The following is a 21,571-nucleotide window of genomic DNA, read 5'->3' as shown; positions in this document are numbered from 1 at the left end:
CCTTATCCTATTCTATTCTGTGATCATGATACTTTTTAGTAGTTAGAATCACCGTTCATACGTGGCGCCAGGTATTTCGATATTTTTAGCTATCGCTTCCGGTAATCGTTTATAACTAATTAATTACATGAAATAATGTATAGAGAAATGGTTGAAGAACTTATTTAGATATTAATTAGATTCTAATGATATGTCCACGCACCCGTTTGGATTTTGGTCGTCCAAGCGGCAGGGGAGGTGAACCCCTACGTGGCGCGTCCCCAGGTGGCGGATAGGGGAAGCCGCTGAGATGTGATGCGGTGATGGGGTGATTAGCTCGAGAGAGTTTCTGGTCGTATCCTCGCATAGCATCCCGGAGGTCGGAGCGAAAGCTCCCGCGGACCAAACACTGGTACGAATGTTGTGTGAATAAGTGTGTGGTTGGACTGGGACGGTGGGACGTTTGTTAAGGGTTGGCCACTTGGCCGCTGGTAGACCCTGTGGCTGCAGATTAGTACCGCGGCCTGGCCACGGTTTGGTCCCATCATGGGAGTCCCATGTCCCGGGACCACGGGACCTAACCCAGTGGGAGGCCAGGCGGCTGAGGATAACCACCGTGGGGTTTTTAGCCGGTAAGAGTCCATCCAGCACTACCCGTGAGGGCCCGCGGGTGTCCATGATTCCATGATTTTAAAATTCATAAAAATTAAGAAATTAATGGGAAAGGTAGAGGAGAATATAAATAAAAAAACATGGAACATATGTACTGTAATTTTGATTTATTATTAATATAAATATATATTTCACAAATATCAATACTAAACGTATTTGTATACAAAATATAAGAAGTAATAAGTTATGTTAGGAAAAACTGTTTTTTTTAAAAGTTAATTTTCGTCATTTATACCCCGATACAATTCATAATATTGTATAAATTAGAAATATGTTACAATTTTACAGATTTGTTACAAAACTTAACATCTTAATAATTTGATTCTTTTTGTTATAGACTTAGAAATAAAAGCAAAAATAGGTGTAAAAGAAAAGTTATTAACACATCTCTAGATTAATTTGAAACATACAAGAGAAACTTAATTATTTTTTTACGAAAAACGTGGAAAAAATCGAGTACGTTTGTAAAGTTCTAATATGATACAATTTAATGAAACGTTAGCTCCATAATTAATACATGAAAAATAAAGCTTAACTTTTCAGTACACTTGTGATTGTAGTATAGCTTTTTGCAACAACATACAGAATGTTTCGGTAACTTCGTGACACAAAATATCTGCAGATTTATCTCCTAATGCCGCTTGAGCAGAATTAACTCTGCCAAGCTGTAACAATAATCCTGTAGTATCTTCGGCTAATGGTGGAAAAGCTAAACATATACGCGTTAAGGCTGGTAGTGCTGGCATAAATAAGATCACACGATCTTTAGCGGACAGAACTCCTAAAAGTGTGACAAGAGTATTAATTGCTAAACGTGAAACGCTTAAAGCCTTCGGTAGAGCGTATTGAATCGCAAGGTGCGAAGCCAAATCCACTGCGAATATTTGTTTTTCTGGTTCTGGTTGAGACAATAATTCAGGAATCCAGTCGAGGCAAATGTGCATAGATGGAATACCGGTAACGGTAATCGGTAACAATTCTCTTGGATAGCCCTGTGAACAAAAATAGTATTCATAAAGTATTCGTATTAATTATAGAACATACACGCATTCACGAAAGTATTTGCACGCTTATTAGATATTTTCGATTTTATAAATTGCGGTGAACGTACTTGAAAATGGACCAATTTGGCCAAAGATGGATCTGCTATAAACACTTGATGTAGAGATGAACAAATGATGCTTTGAATCTCTCTTAGCGACCACATTTGACCAGGAATTTCTCTATCTTCGTTTGTTTCTAAACACGCTTCTAATAATATTTGTACGGCTGCGCTCTCTTGACCTGCTACTAAAGCTGTTCTTAAATCTTCTCTTTCCGTTTCGCTCGACAGTTGACCAATTTTCTCCGTTAATGGTTTATCTTGTACATGCCTAGACAGCTGAGATCGGGAAGCTGCCAATGCAGCTTGCAAAATTCTGAAAACATTTATCAGAAAATGATAACTGACAGGATTGAGTATCTTTAATGAAACATTAAATACACTTAAAGTTTCAAAAGCTCACCTCAAAATGATGGATAAAATTGGAGCACATCTAAAGACTCTTGTATCGCATCGCAATACTTGTAATGGGTCTAATACAATGTTTTCTTGCGTTAAAAAGACATTTTTTACGACGGAATTTTCTATTAATAGTGCATTTATCGACAAAACCCATAAACATCTTGGTAACACCGTATTTAACCTAAGCCATACTTGTTTGTACAATTCTAAAAGATTAAATTAATACTTGTATTAAAATTTTTTCATAATAATACACTATATGTGTATATATAAAAACTAAAACATTTACCTTGAATATATCTAGGAACTTTGGAATTTAATGTTGCCTTAAAATAATAAATTATAACTTCAGCATGAGGCCATATATCAGTCGGTTTCATCGACATTAATTGTCTTAAAAGTCTTCCTGTTCTCGAAGGACATGTTTGAATATGGGAAAATGTTTCGATAATCATGATATCGGTAATTTTGACATTCTCGTAGTTTGCAATCGTAGAGTCTATATTAATCATCTCGTTATCGAGCCAATCGTCTACTAACGAAAGATGCGGAAAATGAGTTGCCAACAGTCTAAGAAGAGGGGAAAACAAGCCAGCATAATTCAATTGATCTCTTTGAACCAACTGAAGTAGATATTTAATTGGTAACTCCGATAGAAATTCGGTCGAGTACGATTTAACTTTTCTATCCTGCGATATGAATGCGTGCATGTTGGACAATCTGACATCCTCGTACAATAATAAATAATACAATAATAATAACTGGGACGTAAGAGAAGGTTTTTGAATATCGATATCCGTATTATCTATTTCGCATTGAGGAACGCTAATAGCATTTTTCTTAAAATCAAAATTTGCACCAAAAACGCTATTTTGAAATACCCTTCTAATTTCACCTTCTGTAATTGGTTTGTTCGTATGTTCGGACGTTTTATTATTGATTACTAAAATCGAATTTACGTATACTTCGACCAAAGCAGGGAGAACTGGATGCAGCGGTGGCACGCTATTACAAATCTGTTTGTAAATCCAATTTTTTATCGGTACTCGATGCTTTGCAAATGCTCGTGATTTCAATAACTGATGTATACAATGTACAGGTAAAAATCCTGGAATGTTTGCGTTTAAATTAGCCGTTACCGGCACCTTTACAGCATGAGAAGTGACCACTTGCTCGGTAAATATCTCTTGCATAAAAATTTGTTTCATTCTAGTTAGATTGTTCGGTCTAATTGGTATTTTCATACCTAAAGTTGCGCATACAAGTTCGCAGATTGCCGAGAGTTGATTACTATGAAAATGTATAGCCATTAACAGTAACATTTCCCCGAAACTTGCTGTTACACCACTAGCACTTTCAAAGTAAGCTTCTTCGCGAACGAGCCACTGCACCCATTCTATACTCCGCTTTTCAAGATTATGATGACCTATCAACGAAGAACACGCGATAAGCATACAAAGACCCAAAGAAACAAATCTTACACCAGCTGGAGATGGTGGAGGATGAGATGTCAACAACTGAACGATCATTGCTACTTCGTCGTCTTGAAATTTAATACCTCCGATACCTCTCAGTGCGCAATAAAGACGCAATAACGCACTAGCTTGAACCACTTGACATTCAGCTAATTGACCTGCATTTTGGGAAGTGATCGCTTGTAATCGTTTGAGCAGTTCCTCTCTTAATGATTGTAACGCCGTATGAGATTCCCATTTGCGTTTCTGTCCGTTCCTAATGAACATCGCGATCCATGTTCTTACTTGCTGATCGCTACCGAGCAATAATCCTGACACAAAAGCAACTATATCACTTTCTGATAATGCGTTAGTTATGTTTTCATGTTCCAGACTTAATGTAATCGCTAAAGCAGGCATTCTACAAAGTTCTACACACTTGGCTCTTACTGCCAATGCTTGACTTGGATTCATCTGGCATAACATTGTCAATGCCATTGTTCTAATCCTGCCTAACGTCGATTCCTCTTGTCTTTCTCCATTGGCGATTAAATGCGTGCATACTTCGCTAAAGCTGTCTGGAATATTAGCAACTATCCAGCAGATTATTTCTGGGCCTTGTTTAACGTGTAATAATGTTTCTGCTATATCTAATATCGATAATAATGTCGGTAATTCTGCGAGAGCGATGCAAATTACGTAACTAATTTCTTCCATATACACCGCATTATCGAATAAATCTGACTGTTTGATTTGGAATTCCTGATTCTTCTGTAGCTCTTGCACTTGACAGGCTATATATAATAATTCGCTTAGAACTAGCCTTATTCTTCTGGTAGACTCGCTACGTTCAAATTCTAAGGCAAGACCGCTTTGTAACGACTGAGCAAGTATACTATCTCGTTGCAAACTACCTAACTTTTGCCTAAAAAAAAGTCGATTATACATCTCTTGTAAATACAATTTAATATATATATATAATTATATATACTATTTAATTTACGGTTTCAACAACAATCATAAGCGCAGAGGCATTAATGTCACCCATGAAACTAACCTTAATTGTTGCTCCTTTCGAACATCAGTTTCTAACGCATGAAAATCAATCGAAAGCAGTGCAATTATTGAGTTTACTGATTCAATGCCAGATAAAATCGTCAAAACTTGTTTTCTTTCTTCCACGCAATCTTTCGTAATGTCTAGCGGAGAAATGAGGCTCATTCGTACCAAACACGGTAAAATTGGTCGTATTTCTTTATGAGAACATATTGATAGTTCCTGTATGTCTACATTTTGTATTGCAGTAAAAATTCGTGGCGTTACATACATACTTGATTGCATGGTTGTCAATTATTGTTTACTATTGCTTCCAATTAACCAAATACATATAAGGCGATACAAGAAAACAATTCATACCAAAGATTTCAAATAACTCCGAATTAATGTATTTCTATTCATATTTAATAGTAACAATATATATCTTGATGTATCAAACTTGAATTCATATATTTTGCGAATGTAATATATTTGGATTATTTGTTGCGTCCGCTATTTAAACCGGTGCTTTCTAAGTCACAGGTCACAGGTCACACTCACAGTCACAGTTAAGAATTGCAACGATACATCGTTGTTTGGAAATCGATACCATTCAAACCATCGATATTTTTTCGAAATTTTCTCATTTCAAAGAATGAACAAGAAGAAAGATTGTTGGCCAGAGAACAGCATAATATCTGACTTAAATCGATTATGTTAATTTTGGACATAAATAGAACGATAAACAATGATCCAATTGTTTAGATTATGCATTGATGCGAATGCTACATCATGATCTATATTATTCTGCCGTGTAGTAGTTATATTGTTAAATTTTTGAATAGGCAGTCAAACTAATAAATCGAAATTTGTCAATAATACGTGACAGTATTCGTAGCAACTTTCACATAAATTAACTATAGATGAGAAAGTTAGATTTGAATGAGAAAATTTGTAAAGAAAATATCGATACATTGCCATTCTTAGTAGTAGTATGTGTGTAACACAATATATTTTTTTCCCCACCGCTCCGCTAGGGGGCTATAGCAAATTCATTGTCGCTCTTCTTGTTTTCGATGCACTCAATTCTGTGCAATCTGGCTATATTGATATAAGATTGTAGAGTCTACATTATAGGCTTGGACTTTCTGATTGTGTTTGTGATTGTATTGAATAGTACAGTAGAAAAATACAAGTAGAATAAATATTGAATCGATACATTTAATTGTAATTAATTTGTTTTCTAATAAAGGAAACAGTTCCAAAAGGTTATGAAACGAAGTTGATGTAAATACAAAGTGTAGAACATTTATAAAAATGTTTTTATTATAACTATTAAAAATAAATAGTTGACAATAAAATGAATTTATTAGTTACTTAAATATATAAAATAAAAAATATAAATAAAAGCAGTGTACAAGTAAAAATTACAAAACACTCAAAATGGTAATGAAAATTAATAACTGTATCTTGATGAAAAATTCTGTTCTAAATGAAAAATTAATGAACGATGACTTTTAGCATGGCAAAGTAAAAGTTCGAACAAGCGCAGAGCAAGAGGCATTGAAAAAGAAAGAGAGGGCTAAAAAACTTATACAGTATAAATTTAACATGAATATGGTGTTTGAAAAAGTAATTTTTTTTTTTATATCATTTAACATACGTATTTGTATTAAATTCTTTAGCACTGTGAGCTTGTATAAATAAATATATTAATTAGAGACTAAGCGGAAAACAAAAATTCAAACTAGGAAAGCGATACAAATGAAATATGAATATCAAAATAAGTCGATTAAACAGGTTGACAGTATGTATAAAGTCAAGATTTTGCTTTAAACGTTACAGAGGAAAGATCAAATTTATGACGACCAGTTAATGAAAATTACCGAGTGTTTGCTACTAGAGCAACCAGATATTTATACATTATGGAACATTCGCAGAGAAGCATATACGAATAATCAATGGTAATAATATATTATCGATAACCTTTATTATTAATTAAAATATTTAAAATTTAATTAACTTCTTTATTCGTTGTGCTGAAAAAATTTTTAACAAAGAACATCTTTTATTAATTAAAATATGATGAAATAGGAGCGAAGAAGTTTTAAAAGAATTTCATCGTCATGAATTAATACTTACTGAAAACTGTCTGAAACAAAATCCTAAATCATATTCTGCATGGCACCAAAGAATGTGGATTATGGATCATATGGATGAACCCGACTGGAAAAAAGAATTAATGTTGTGCACTAAGTATTTGCATTTTGACGAAAGAAACTGTAAGTTATTAATATAAATACTGATTTTAGTTTTAACGTCAAATGTATCATTTTTCTCTTTTGTATGATATTTAAGTTCATTGCTGGAATCATAGAGAATTTGTTGTGCAAAAGGCAGGAATTTCTCCCGAAGAGGAATTAAAATTTTCTACCTCAAAGATTCTAAATAATTTTTCCAATTATTCTTCTTGGCACTACAGAAGTCAACTTTTATCGAAAATATTTAATAATTGCAACCAACAGGACATTGATAAGAAAAAAGAAGATGGTAATGTTTTTGTCACATACTAATTATTGTATAAATATGTGAGATTTATTTTAAATCTATTTTCTAACGTATAATAAGAAAATTGTATTGGTTTTCTTTTTCTTTTTGTAGAATTGGATTTGGTAATGAACGCTACATTTACAGATCCTAATGATACTAGCGCCTGGTTTTATCAAAGATGGTTATTAAGTACTCATGAATTTTCTCCTACTCTTTCACGAGTTTTATTAAAAGATAATAATGTAATTCTGTTCGTTGATAAAAATATATCGATAGAATCAATATGTTTGCAAATAAACAATGAAAATGAAAATGTTCTGTGGAAATCTTGGCAAAATACAAAATTTTCTAAATTGTGGTTTGGAGAATTTAAAACGCAATTTAATGACATAAAGGAAATCACGATTGATATCGAAGGACAGCGTTACCCTTTATATTATTCTAATCAAAAGTGGATTTATAAAAAGAAGAAATTTAAACCTCATTGTAACGAAGACCAATTATTGGGACAGTTATTGAATTATAAGCAACTTGCGGAATTAGAACCTGATAATAAATGGGCTCTTCTTACCGGTGTACATTTAATGAGAAAAATCGACTTTGAAAGATTTAATAATGACATTTTCACAAGTTTGAATGCTCTTCTCAATATCGATTCTCTTCGGATTAATTATTACAGAGATTTACGTAAGTATATTTTATTTACCACCTTGCACCTTGCAATTATAATTCTTGTTTTCATTGTCATGACTCCAGTAATGTTTCATTATTTTGGTTAACTAAACGATTGATATTTTTTTTTTAGAAAGTAAATATGTAATAGAATATAAATTGTATGAATCATGGAGCACAGAAGAAGATGAGGAAATAAAGTCAAAAATTGATCTTTCTGGGTTAAATTTAACAACATTGAGTAATAACGAACACCTTAGTTTTTTCGAAGAAGTAAATCTCGGAGCAAACTTCCTGTCAAACTCCTTGCATGAGTTACATTTTCTACAAAATTGTAAAAAATTATCGTTGTCGAGTAACCAGCTGGAAAGTTTGAAAAAATTTCCGACGTTACAAAATCTTGAGGTTTTATCGTTGAGAAATAATAAACTAGAAAATTTTGATGAAATATTACAATTACTGAAGAAACATAAGTTAAAGTTCCTCGATTTAAGAGAAAATCGCGTTCATAATATTACAGAATTGCAGAGCTCTGTTATGGATATTGATCCGAATTTAAAGTTATACTTGGAATAATTTTAATGATACATGTATTGATGCAAACGTATTGCTATAAATACATGATAAAATATACACTTAACGGTCTGGTTACAGGTGGTATGAAAATCCTGCATCGTTTATTTACTATTATACAATGATCTCGTTTAGGCCTATGTACTATTAGCTTTGGAATCCAAAGTTGTTATATATATATATATATTTAATGCTTTGAAAATACAAAGAAATATAAATTGTAATAAATGTTCATGTAATGCAACTAATACAAAAATTATACATGAATAAACGAGACAACAACAAAATTTTACTCGTTGAGATTCATTCATTTTATGTATATAAAAAATATGGTGTGTTGAATCAATCGTTTCACTGTGATGATATTCTTGCATCAATAATTTAAAAATATATATTTAGAAAACGGCATGTCATCTGTTGGCTTACTTTTGCATCCGCGATAATTATACCTGATAATTCTTTGCGGTAACATTCCGTTCTATGAACACCATGATTAAAACTGTTCAGAGTTCTGTGCCCGCTAATCATTACACCCAATAGAACAAAACCCGCAAAGCACTTGGCGAGCCCTATTGGTCAATTCGTGCACATGCGTATATCGATTTTGTTCCCTAAAAACGGCGAAGTATCGCCTCTGGTTGTTACACTTGTCACTCTGTTTGTAAACTTCAAAAAATTTGTTGCGTTAATTTGAAAGAATGTTTGTCGAGTAACGTTACATTTAAAAAATTGTGAAACGTGAACGTTATTTTATCGAAAACCTGAAATGAATTTATTTATAGTATCGACTATAAGTTGTCTTTTAGAATATATTGTTCCAATTTTAATAAAATATGTAAGCATTGCAATATTAATGCTTTATAGTAAAAGTAGCATTATTTAAAATTACCATTTTCATTGTAGATTACATCACGTGTATATACAGAATCGAAACATGTTGCGGAATTACGAGACGAAGTGGTTAACCTAAAGCAAGAAATGAGTGGGATAATCCTAAATGAAGAATTTTCAAAATATGCTAAACTTCAACGTAAATGTAATAAATTAATTTGCATTTTCAAAGAAACAGGTAAAACAAATACATAGTACATAGAAATATATTTTCGTCCATACGATTATAAACAAATATTCTTACTAAGAAACATGACTGTACGTTTTATATTTAATGGAACTTTTAGATTAATTTGTGAAGTTTTTTATAGACATACTATAAGCTGATCATATATTTGTCTCTTTTGAAGTAAATAGGATCTGTTAAAGTAATCTATCACTGTGTAATATTTACTTTTTAGTAAACGAGCGATTGTCCTCCAGAGGGAAGATACAACAATTTGCAATATATGGTTTTCATATAGTAAATGTAGGTATCTTTCTCATTCATTCTTTAAATAACAATAATATACAATAATACGGTAATTATACATTTTTTCAGGCTTTATTTATGTTGATTTTGTTTTACCTTTACAAAAATAAACCAGTAATAATCTTTCCAAAAGGTATGTTATGGCCTGTACAAAATTTCTTAAGTTGGCCAGGTTATCATGAAGATTCAATTTCTTTAATTATGTGGGTTGTAATATCTAGAGTAGTTGTATCTTCGTTTAAAAAAATTGATATAAAAGAATTTTAATAACTAAAACTAAAATGTATAAAAACAACAAAGTAAAATTTCTTTAAAAGGTTTCCAGAGTATGAAAATTCGATGCAAGTTGGTTTCCAACTATTATTGGATGAATAAAAACAATTTAAAAAATGTACATTAAATTATTTTTCCTCTGGGAAAAATTTTAATGGGAGATCCTAGAGACATCTTGTAATACCTCATTATTTTATATAATTTTTTATAAGGATAACAATAAATTTGAGGGGATATAATAGCAAAAAAGTGACTGTATTTAGTAAAAGCTTGAGTAAAGTACATAATACATAATAGTGAAATATATATCTGCATATAATTATTGATAAGTAATAATAATAATTTTGTTTTAACAAAATCTTTTTATATATGACAATTGATACATCTATATTTTTCTATATAATGTAGCAAACAATGTTTTATCCACACGTAGAGTATTCATAAAACATCTATTTTATAAAGCTGGAAAGAAATTGATAATTTTGTTTGTTAATTTAATTAGTTTAGATAAATATTCACCTTACCCTTTAATTTAGCTTTTCAGTTACATCATTTTGCCTTTTCGTTAATGGCTTTATAATTTTATATTGCGACACGTATGATACCCAAATATTACATGTATAAATTGTATTATAGGAAGTTCTATGATACAAAAAATAAATTAATATTGTTTAAAATGAAAAAACTGACCTGTTGGATATTGAACAAATGTTGTCGATAACATAGTTTTAACGAGAAATTGGAAAATGTTATGATTTTAATAATTTAAAGCACTAATTTTGAATAATAATGTTCAAATTATTATAAAAATAGAGCACAAAATTGTTACGATTTATTTTATCACATGCATATAAATATCGATCGAACATATGTTATACATGACATATGTTACAAAACAACAGATAAAACTATGACTGAAAAGCAAAATATAATAATTAAACTTTTTAAATGAAATATTGTCAAGAATCAGTAAGATAGACTTCCTTTTAAAATTAAACTAGCACTGTACACATTATATAGTGACATGCTTTTAATACACCAAATTAAATAGATATTGCTTACGAACCGAAGTTATATAGTTGACACTTATAACATTGTTAATATAATAACGTCACGATCTTTGAATTGTTTGAAAATAAGAAAATTAACGTTACAAATATTAATAATGCAATTATCTTTCTAAATGTTCAGTACACTAGTATATAAATGCAACAATGTCATGTTTATGTTAACTTGAATGTTATTAATGTTGAACTTAAACGTAACATACAAATGTTTATATGTAAAGTAGTCAAGTTATGTGATTGTATACAAAATATTAAACCAATAACATTAAAAATATTGATAACAATTTGAAAATGATTGATAACATTAGATATTCTAAAATTTTGTAATAGCATTTTTCTCATTTTTTTTTTCTTTTTTTATAGTTATATCGTGTTTTAAATATTTTCCCGCTCTTCTAGTTTCGTTAAAAATATTACTTATAAAACTACAATAAGCCAACTCATAGAAAACTGTACTATTATTGTTTATATTATGCCATGCAGTAACGTTGCAAAGATTAATATTAAAATGAAAAGAATATTGAAATTCAAGTAAGTTACATAGTAACTATAGAAATACTTTTAAAAAATACTTAAATTAGAAAATATATTTTTTTCACACTATAGCGAACGTCAAAAAGAGAATGCACTAGTTTATAACACGCGATAATGAAACGTAAAAAGAAATTAGAAGAACGAGCGTATTAACATCTCTTACTTCCAGCAATTTTTATATCATTAGGCTATTTTTAAGCAGATCAGAATTTTATAAATGGTTATTTCATTTTTATTGTTAATAGTTTTTTGCATAATGTTACTATCAAAAACATCTAAGCAACTTGATACAAAGTAAAATCGTATTTATAGTATAGTCATTTTTAGGAATATTTTTTTTTTTTTATTATTAATGTTTATGCACTGTACTACGAATGCGAAGCAATTCAAATGTTAGAAAAATCAAGATTTTCCTTAAAAATAATTCTCATGTATGTTATACAATCACATAGTACAAATGCATCAACCAAAGAAGTACTTTATATATGAATACATGACGAAATATTTGTTATTAAAGAAATTCAACTGACTTATGTTTTAGCAATATCCATTGGTGATCCGCCAGTTGCATTTGTAGCCGTGTTAGCGATTGGTGGACCACCTGGACTTACGATAGTCGGTGGGATTGCAGGTTTGACAAATCTGTCTGATGTGCGTCTATTGGATGGTGTTACCACATGACCCTGCTTAGATATCATAAAATATTAAAAGAAAAAAAATGTTGCACTTAAAATATATTTTACAAAAATGAAGTTTCTAAATACAGTATGCAGCTAAAATCGTTAGAAACTTTGGATACAAGTATGCAATATCCTTGAAGAAAGAAAGAAAGAAATTCGAAGGCACTAATAAAGGCTAATAGCATACGTTCGAATCTTATTTAAAATAAACGGTTCATATTTGGGAATTTTTTGAACAATCGTAACTGCAAAGACCTAGGTCGCGAAAAAGCTTTTAACACATAAAATAGTTACGTAACATTTCGAATACTATAACTTAAAACTTGCAATTGCAACAAAACGCAACTTACCGTGGAAGGAGGTGATGAACTTGCAAATGGAATTGCAGTAGGCTGGCCACAAGCATAACATCGATTTGTATTAAATCCCTCTCTGGTCGATGAACCTATAAGCGAACAATATTTTTAATACCTAACAATTACGCGCTTGCAAATAACAAACAATGTATAAAGAAGAGAAACAAATAATAATAACTATTGTTACAATAATTACCTGGACTTAGTGGTCTAGAGGAACTAGGCGAAGGATTGTACGGCACGGGGCTGGAAACAGTACGATTTCTTATATTTCCACCCGACATCACAATTTCATTATAGTGCCGTTCTTCTTCCATTTCCAAACTAATAAGTAGATAAAATTTGAAATCAAACTGAAATAGTTTCATACTTCACATACTACGATTATTTACCTCGATTCTGATTCCGAAAGATGTCTGCATAAAGCTTCACGACGTTCTACTTCCAATTGTAATTTTCTTTGTAGTCTCAAATTTTCTTCGCGGATTTGTTTCTCTTCGTTCACGTATCGTTGCATCTTCTCCGTGTCTAATGTAAATAATACATACATATAATTAAAGAATTTTACAGGTTTCCAATTAATTTAGAAACAAAAAATCTGTCATAATTAAAATAGCTTTTTTTTTTTTATCATGAGTAAATTTTTCGTTTGATAAACAATTAATACTTGGCGAACACTTTTTACATTCACGTTAACGTAGAGAAATAATTCTTACGCTCTTGTTGAGAGATGAGTAACGTATGTCTTAGTCTGGCTACTTCGCTTCTTAAAGTTTGAATATGCGTACTGAGACTAGTAGCAGTATCACCATTATTAATTTCTCTTGGCGAGGTCGGATCTGACACGGGTTGATCCAATTTTATCTGAAGCATTCTTTTCTCTGCCTCTAACTTGTCCATTCGTTTCCATAATTTATTTACTAATGCTTCTTGTTCTTGCTCGAGCGTATTTTCAAGTTCAACTTTTTCTCTACGGAGTTGTTCTAAATTACTTTGCTTTGCAAGAGTCTCAGCCTCGAGTTTCTCGATCTTCCTCATTAATTTGTTAACGAGACATTCTTGTTCTTGTTCTAAAGTTTGCTCCAGGCGACATTTCTCTTGACGTAATTGATTCAATTTTCTCGACAGATCGTTTGTTAAACATTCCTCTTCTTGCTCATAGTGATGCGCTAATGTTTCTTTCTCTTTCTTAAGTGCTTGGATTTTCTTCAGTAGTGTATTACTTATAAATTCTTCTTCTTGCTCGGCTTTAGCTTGCTACAATACGACATAATCGCAATATGTAAAATATTATTTGTTTGTATTATTATTAATTCTTGAACAACTTTGTAAAAATTGTTTGTTGAAATTGTAGAAATTTGATGCAATATTTAGATGTAATGAAAATTATTTTAAAAAAAGTAACATTAAAATAAACAACTAATTTGTTTTTATGATATAAACTACATTAATTACTTAACAATTTGAAATTAATATACTGGAAAGAATATTTAAAACAATGTACAATATATGTATATTGTACATATATAATCTTTCTGTTTATTAAAAATCGAATTATTATAGTACTCTCTGAATAGCCATTTTCAAATTACTTTGTACCTGAAATTAAGGATTACTATGCAGGAAAGAAAATTGTTTTGTTTAAATAATATAGTTGACATTAACAGAAATGTTCAAGTAATGTTCTATCCTCAAACATTACCTTGATATTTTTACTCATGGATCAAGATATTATTGCTACATTTAAATAAACAAATTCAAAGTTACAAAGTAAATTTCTGTATTTTAAATTGACATGCCTATTATGCAAAAATCTACAGAAAAAGGAAAATAAAAGCCACTGAAAAATCATTGACTCAAATAGTTTCATAAATGACCAGCATTCTCTAAAATCTTAAAAATTCGATTTTAACATTAAAATCATCTGCAAAGAAGGGTCTGATTAGAGTTAAAACTGCGTTCGGACATATACGTGTCGTAAATTTTTCAACTATAATAAAAAAAAATCGAATGAAACATTCATAGCAAAAGCGAATCGTTTTTACACCGAATAATGTTCTTTTTTGTAAATATTTCGCATAAAAAGATATATATATATATATATATATATATATATACGAGAACTTAATACATTTAGGTTTTATGGGCTTGATAAAACTGTACAAGCAACTTACTATAATGACAGAGGCTTGACGAAGACTACGATTATCTTCTTGCAAAGCCTTTACTCTCAATTTGTACGTTTCTAGCTCAACTTTAAGGACTCGATTGTGTTGTTGCAACGATTCGATTCTTTTCTGAAGTTGTTCCCTGTTTACAGGAGACGGTGGCATCATTATTGGTCCTCCGTCGATCGAGCTCGAGTCGCTTTCAGATGCGCTATCACGGTCAGCCATTTTTCTTAGACAAGAATTTCTTTAGACAAAACTTGTTATTCTTTCTTGTTCATTGCACGTTCAAGTAAAATTGTGCGGTATAATTTCTTCCCGTTGTGCGAGTACGTGCTTCTTTATTAAAACTTCATTACTTCGTAAGAAAAAGTCGTAATATCACATCAAACTGCCGCACATGTGCTCTACCAGAGAAGGAATCAGCTGTTTGATTGTCCATGAGTTACTCGTAAAGGAGACGTCAAACTGATTTCTGCACTGTAATTCCCTAGAGTTCAGATGACCTCTGTTACAAGTAGCTAAAAGTTACAATAAGTCACAATAATTTTACTCCAAAGAGAAAGTCACCAGCGTCGGCAAAACTTTTTCCTTTTGATACAAGCAAATTAGTCTGGACCAGTGATGCCAGAAAACCACCGTCGGGTGCACACTCGCTCATGCTAGATACGCGTACGTGAGCTCGTGGAGTTTCGGAAAGACGACAAAGGCAAACTGACGCATGCCCTCTTTCTCGATTCTCCGAAGCTGCCCGAAGTAATTTCGGACCGCTTCGTGGGAGTCGAGAGAGAAAGGCTCACATTTGCCTTCTCGCTCCCACACAACTGAAATCCGATCTCCCGTCAACGGCATACGATTTGGATTCTCGACTGCCCAGGCATTTTTACTTTCCGACCTACTTATGTAGGCGCACATAAGCAAAGTACCCATAATGAAAAAAAAATTTTGTAAAATTTATTTTACGGAAATACACGTTTTAAGACCTCCTGATCATATTTTAATTATTGAAAAAAAAGAAATTTTTTTTAATTCCCATGTATGAGCACACATATGTATATTATAAATACGATTCTTGAAAATAAATAAAGTAAAAGTTATCTCATTGAAATTTTTTCTAGAATTAGTACCTAGAAAAAAGTATTAGACAACATTTGATTTTGATTTAGATTAAAAATCAAATTTATATTGTTTTAAATTCGCAGCCATTAGCTCGGTGTTACCCATAATGAAGAAGTTTTTCTTCAAAGGTAACACCGATTACCAGGTCTCACCACGAGGAGGTTGCTGCGAGTGGAGACCCAAAGTGAGACCGATGGAACAAAGTTCGATCAATCTTCCTTTTTACAGACTTAGAACTAACGCATGACGCAAAAAAAAAGATGCCAAGTAATTACTTTTCTAAAACAAAGGAGGAAGCTAAATTGTGGTAGACGCGACACGACGAAACGCGACACAATACTGCGCAGTGCAGTAGGAACATGAGGTGCGACACGTACCGAATAGCGGGTCAAAAGGGGCAGCTCGTTACCTCTTAGCAAGTCCAATTGAAGGGGAGGAGAATCGACGCACCAGACACGGGTTCCCCATTTCTCCAACGCGTCCTGCTGGGAGCCCGTAGGACCCAACCCGGGACGTCTGACAAAGGAGAGAGATCCTGAGTCGGGGCTACCGCAGACAGGAACAGGTCCCCTCTACGGCCGATGACTCTTTCCCTAGAATTGTCTCACCAGAGGACGGCAACCGACCCTTCGAACCATCTAAACGGCCGATCACTTGCTTTCTACATTAAAGCAGCGGTGACCGGAGCTGGAAACGGGGGAACGAGACTGGAAAAGAAGCTGTTAATTAATTAATTACTTGGCAATCTACGCATTAAATAAACTAATATACAATATAAACAGAAAATTAACGTCGTAGGTGGAATTAATGAGATTAAAATGGGAATTGAGAAACATAGGAAAGGAAAAAAAGAAATATTCGACGTTAATTTTACCATTCGCGCCGCGCCGCGCCTTAAATTTAACGGTAATACGCATGAATCTTGCATCCGTCGTCCTCTATCTAAAAATTGATCTGAATAAAAACTAAAATAAAAATTAGTAGTTATAGACACAAATTAGAATTAATTATGTGAACAAATATAGGGACAAATATAAATATAGGGACAAATACAAATATACAACCAAGAACAGGATAATTAAAAAAATAACAACCCCACGATGAAAGACAATGAGGAACAAAATAATTTGAAAAATCACAACCCAACGAAGCAAAGAATGAAGAAGAAAATAATTCGAAAAATAACAACCCATCGATGTCGAAAATAAAGAACAGAATAATTGGAAAAATATCTACCCAACGATGTAATATATGTAGATAAAAGCTGAAAGAAAAAACAATTGAATGAATTATTGGAGAGAGGAACACAACAACGAAATATTACATCCCTATATATAAATAGAAAACACAATAATGGTATTAATTATATGAATATAAATATATGTATGTATATACCAATCGGCGACACCAATCGGTGATCCTTCCTAGTCAGCATCGCAGAATCAGAGAATCTGAAACAGAAAGAAAAACGCGTGACAGTACCCCCGGCGGTTCCAGGAGTACTGAAAAGAGTCGGTCAGTTGTGCCCGCTTTTATGCAGTCAAGCCAAAGAATCAACGAGCCAATCAGCAGCCAGTCAGCAGTCTTCCGGCTTCAAGAAGTTCTATAAAAACCGTGCCCCCTGGCGGGCCCGCGGCAGATATCCCTCAACCACCAAGCAAGACGGACCGTATCGAGATGAAGAATTTAATCGAAGATTTCCATTCAATCAAAATCGAAGATGGCGGCCAAGAAGATGGTTCACGAGCAGCGGCCAAGGGACAAACCGGTCTTTTTAAAGACCAAGAAAATCTCATATTTGGGAACAACACCAAAACTGAACACCAAAACTGAACACCAAAACTGAACACCAAAACTGAACACCAAAACTGAACAAGTTTTATATTTAACAACTCAGAGACACTTTACATCTCTGTTTTGTAACAAGTTTTATATTTAACAATTCAGAGGCACTTTACATATCTGTTTTGTAACAACTTTTATATTTAACAACTCAGAGACACTTTACATCTCTGTTTTGTAACAACTTTTATATTTAACAATACACAGACACTTTACATCTCTGTTTTGTAACAACTTTTATATTTAACAACTCAGAGACACTTTACATCTCTGTTTTCTAACCACTTTTATATTTAACAACTCAGAGACACTTTACATCTCTGTTATGGCACAAGTTATGCAATAAAACTGAACATGGTATATTTGCCTATATGTATAGGAAGGAAATTCGTCGTTAGTATTGTCGCCCGTCAATGCACTTAATTATGCAAGATCAGTATACTATCTAATTTTATTTTTTATTATAACGGTTTGTAATATCGTAAAGATCAATGCAAAAACATTATGCACAGCTCTTGTATTTCTTTGATTTATCCAAGTAGTCAAAGTATAATATTTAACAAACTTTTGATTCAAATAAAACAACGAATGACACAAAATTTGTGAAAGTACCTGTTACATGCAACCTATGTATAAATGCATAATAACTAATATTGATATACGCATAACGAACTTAGTTTGTGATATGAAACATTAAGAAAAGTGTAAAGTAATAAATAGGTTTCAAAATGGGTATTCCAGGTTTAACAACTTTCATAAACAATCGTTCAGATCGTTATTTGGAATATTTCGAGCTACGTGATACGTATTTAGTTATTTAGCTGTCAAATATATAATTCGTACAAGTGCAATTGTGTTTTTGTCGGTGATTACGATAAATACGCTCAACGAGTATCGGATTTTTTTGACGATTTGTTAAAATTATTCGAAGCTGTTAATGCTATAGCTACTGTAGCAAGGATATTGAATTGTCCTCTATTGAGTTATGATTCAGATTTTTATGTGTTTGAGACATTGCACATACCATTTGATACATTGGACAATTACACGGTGAAAAGTTCAACTGGAAATGGTTACACGAAACGTTGTAAAATTTATAAAGTTGAACACTTATTAAATTCTTATAGAGGTTTAAGTCAATCTACACTGCCATTAGCTGCAATATTACTAGGCAATGATTATGTAAAACGTGGTACATTTAGAAACCTCTTTCGTTATTTAAAGTTACGACGAATAACAAGAAAAAGGTATAGTAATCGACAGTATTGTATAGAAGCAACTTTACAATGGTTGAGCGGATTTTACACCTTGGACAGAGCAGTCATTGGAATACTATGTAGATCACCTAAAACCGTAAGACAATAAATATTAAGCATAATAGAAATTAATATAAATGGCTATACAAATGCATCTACAGAAATACTTGTTTACTTCCATTGGGGTTTTTACAGGAATATGCAGCTCGTGCCACAACACATTCCATAAACAGAATTTTTTAATTTGATGGAGATGTTAATAGTCTAATGTACATAGAAGAAACTGATAAAAATGGAGATTTTGAATCATCCGAAGAAGAAGAAAAAGAGGAAGAAAACGAAGTTGAAATATTAGACATGCTTAAAGGGGTCAGAATCTACTACCAATAATGCACTACTAGCTAATGTACCTAATTTGTTTGTAGATGAATTTCTTATGGGCAATTATCCTGCATATATTATGGACTTGTTGGTTCGACGTTTATATATTTGTTCTGTACAAATAGAGGATTATTCCTATCCATTGAGCAATGTAATAAGTTTAAAAATTATTAGAGTTATATATGCATTTCTGCAATCAGGAACGAATAGATGGAGAGGTTTTATGAAATACATGATGAGAGACTGTAATAAAAAGCTTAAATGTTACGAACCAGAAGGCACTGACACTAAATTTTCTTCCCCATTACTGTCCCTATCTAATCTTAGAGAAGTACCATTAACGAGTCCAGGATTAAAAAATAATGTACAAACATGCGTCATTGATTTTTCATTACCATTTGAATTTAAATTCAAGTTATATAGACACAAATATATAAGCAAAGCCCATATTGAATGAAAAATTGACGCGTAAATACACGTTTCAAGACCCCCTGATCATGTTTGACATAAAACAATACTTTGGAAATAAATCGTTTGAATATAGTTTATCAAGTAAGACTTTCGAAATTATTTTCAAACGATTTATTTTCTAATTGTTCTACTATTTCAAATAATAATTTTTTGATCTTATAGCAAAGAACGTTTACTTAATATCAATTCAATAAATTCAATTTGTATTTGTATATTTTTCGCCTATATAGGCAAAAATATACCATGTTCAGTTTTATTACATAAGTTGTTCCAAAACAGAGATGTAAAAAGTCTCTGAGTTGTTAAATAGAAAAGTTGTACCAAAACAGAGATGTAAAAAGTCTCTGAGTTGTTAAATAGAAAAGTTGTTCAGTTTAGTGGTTCCCACAAATGAGATTTTCTTGGTCTTTAAAAAGACCGGTTTTGTCCTTTGGCCGCTGCTCGTGAACAATCATCTTTGGCCATCTTCGATTTTGATTGAATGGAAATCTTCAATTAAATTCTTCATCTCGATACGGTCCGTCTTGCTTGGTGGTTGGGAGATAACTCGCCGATCAACGCCCAGGGGGCTCTTATATACTAGGAGCCCGGACGCTCACGAGAGACCGAGCGACATCTGTGCAATTTTGATACACGAATTATTCACGAATTGTCCCCATACAAAAAGTTAAAGAATCATTATTTAAATAATGGAATACTTATACGTATATATAAAGCATTTCTACATATTCTCCATCGAAACACGCGTTGTTTGCAACTTGAAACATTAAGATCCTTCAATCCGTTCAAAAGTTCTAAATTTTTAAACATACGCATGAAATTTCAAACGAATATTTCTGCATCTTTAAAATATTATAACTTCTGAACGGATTGAAGGATCTTAATGTTTCAAGTTGCAAACAACGCGTATTTTGATGGAGAATATGTAGAAATTGAATATTGAACATCTCTGTTATGGAACAACTTTTATATTTAACAATTCACAGACACTTTACATCTCTGTTTTGTAACCACTTTTATATTTAACAATTCACAGACACTTTACATCTCTGTTTTGTAACCACTTTTATATTTAACAATTCACAGACACTTTACATCTCTGTTTTGTAACCACTTTTATATTTAACAATTCACAGACACTTTACATCTCTGTTATGGCACAAGTTATGCAATAAAACTGAACATGGTATACATATTTGCCTATATGTATAGGAAGGAAATTCGTCGTTAGTATTGTCGCCCGACAATGCACTTAATTATGCAAGATCAGTATACTATCTAATTTTATTTAATCAAAACTAATGGTACTACATTGCACTTTATCAAATCGTCAAAAAAATCCGATACTCGTTGAGCATATTTATCGTAATCACCGCCAAAAACACAATTGCACTTGTACGAAATATATATTTGACAGCTAAATAACTAAATACGTATCACGTAGCTCGAAATATTCCAAATAACGATCTGAACGATTGTTTATGAAAGTTGTTAAACCTGTAATACCCATTTTGAAACCTATTTATTAATTTACACTTTTCTTAATGTTTCATATCACAAACTAAATTCGTTATGCGCATATCAATATTAGTTATTATGCATTTATACATAGGTAGCATGTA

The 21,571-nt window shown here is 32.0% G+C and overlaps 4 protein-coding genes across 8 annotated transcripts; 2 read left to right on the top strand and 2 right to left on the bottom strand.

The window, feature by feature from the left end:
• Positions 1–526: 526 nt before the first annotated feature.
• LOC122396047 (geranylgeranyl transferase type-2 subunit alpha) lies at positions 527–8,571 on the top strand. 3 transcript variants are annotated; one of them, XM_043394145.1, is made up of 7 exons: positions 5,787–6,090; positions 6,166–6,276; positions 6,490–6,608; positions 6,739–6,926; positions 7,003–7,194; positions 7,306–7,885; positions 8,004–8,571. In XM_043394145.1, exons 1-7 carry the CDS (start codon positions 6,088–6,090, stop codon positions 8,440–8,442), a joined length of 1,632 nt encoding a protein of 543 aa, XP_043250080.1. In that variant the 5' UTR covers positions 5,787–6,087; the 3' UTR covers positions 8,443–8,571. The 3 variants fall into 3 exon arrangements, with proteins under 3 accessions (XP_043250081.1, XP_043250080.1, XP_043250079.1); XM_043394144.1 differs by having other exon boundaries at positions 5,789–6,090; positions 7,306–7,881; positions 8,000–8,571; XM_043394146.1 differs by lacking the exons at positions 5,787–6,090; positions 6,166–6,276 and adding an exon at positions 527–611 and having other exon boundaries at positions 7,306–7,881; positions 8,000–8,571.
• Positions 1,191–5,179, bottom strand: LOC122396046 (integrator complex subunit 2). The gene is made up of 5 exons (XM_043394143.1): positions 4,667–5,179; positions 2,445–4,534; positions 2,157–2,361; positions 1,763–2,069; positions 1,191–1,643 (listed from the first exon to the last, which is right to left on the bottom strand). Exons 1-5 carry the CDS (start codon positions 4,948–4,950, stop codon positions 1,191–1,193), a joined length of 3,339 nt encoding a protein of 1,112 aa, XP_043250078.1. The 5' UTR covers positions 4,951–5,179.
• Positions 8,572–9,064: 493 nt separating the features above from the next.
• Positions 9,065–10,880, top strand: LOC122396081 (guided entry of tail-anchored proteins factor 1-like). The gene is made up of 4 exons (XM_043394200.1): positions 9,065–9,274; positions 9,343–9,508; positions 9,732–9,799; positions 9,872–10,880. Exons 1-4 carry the CDS (start codon positions 9,206–9,208, stop codon positions 10,067–10,069), a joined length of 501 nt encoding a protein of 166 aa, XP_043250135.1. The 5' UTR covers positions 9,065–9,205; the 3' UTR covers positions 10,070–10,880.
• Positions 10,881–11,518: 638 nt separating this feature from the next.
• LOC122396080 (coiled-coil domain-containing protein 6) lies at positions 11,519–15,488 on the bottom strand. Of its 3 annotated transcripts, none has more exons than XM_043394198.1 (6): positions 14,887–15,488; positions 13,429–13,969; positions 13,105–13,240; positions 12,909–12,958; positions 12,707–12,801; positions 11,519–12,362 (listed from the first exon to the last, which is right to left on the bottom strand). In XM_043394198.1, exons 1-6 carry the CDS (start codon positions 15,106–15,108, stop codon positions 12,207–12,209), a joined length of 1,200 nt encoding a protein of 399 aa, XP_043250133.1. In that variant the 5' UTR covers positions 15,109–15,488; the 3' UTR covers positions 11,519–12,206. The 3 variants fall into 3 exon arrangements, with proteins under 3 accessions (XP_043250133.1, XP_043250131.1, XP_043250132.1); XM_043394196.1 differs by having other exon boundaries at positions 12,909–13,036; positions 14,887–15,486; XM_043394197.1 differs by having other exon boundaries at positions 11,519–12,359; positions 12,909–13,036; positions 14,887–15,486.
• Between the last annotated feature and the right edge of the window lie 6,083 nt (positions 15,489–21,571).

Source organism: Colletes gigas, unplaced genomic scaffold (assembly GCF_013123115.1).
Source record: "Colletes gigas isolate AHSC1104 unplaced genomic scaffold, ASM1312311v1 Colletes_gigas_Sc00007, whole genome shotgun sequence".
NCBI lineage: Eukaryota > Metazoa > Arthropoda > Insecta > Hymenoptera > Colletidae > Colletes > Colletes gigas.
The sequence above is the reverse complement of the archived record's forward strand: the minus strand, read 5'-3'. Positions and strand labels throughout refer to the sequence as shown.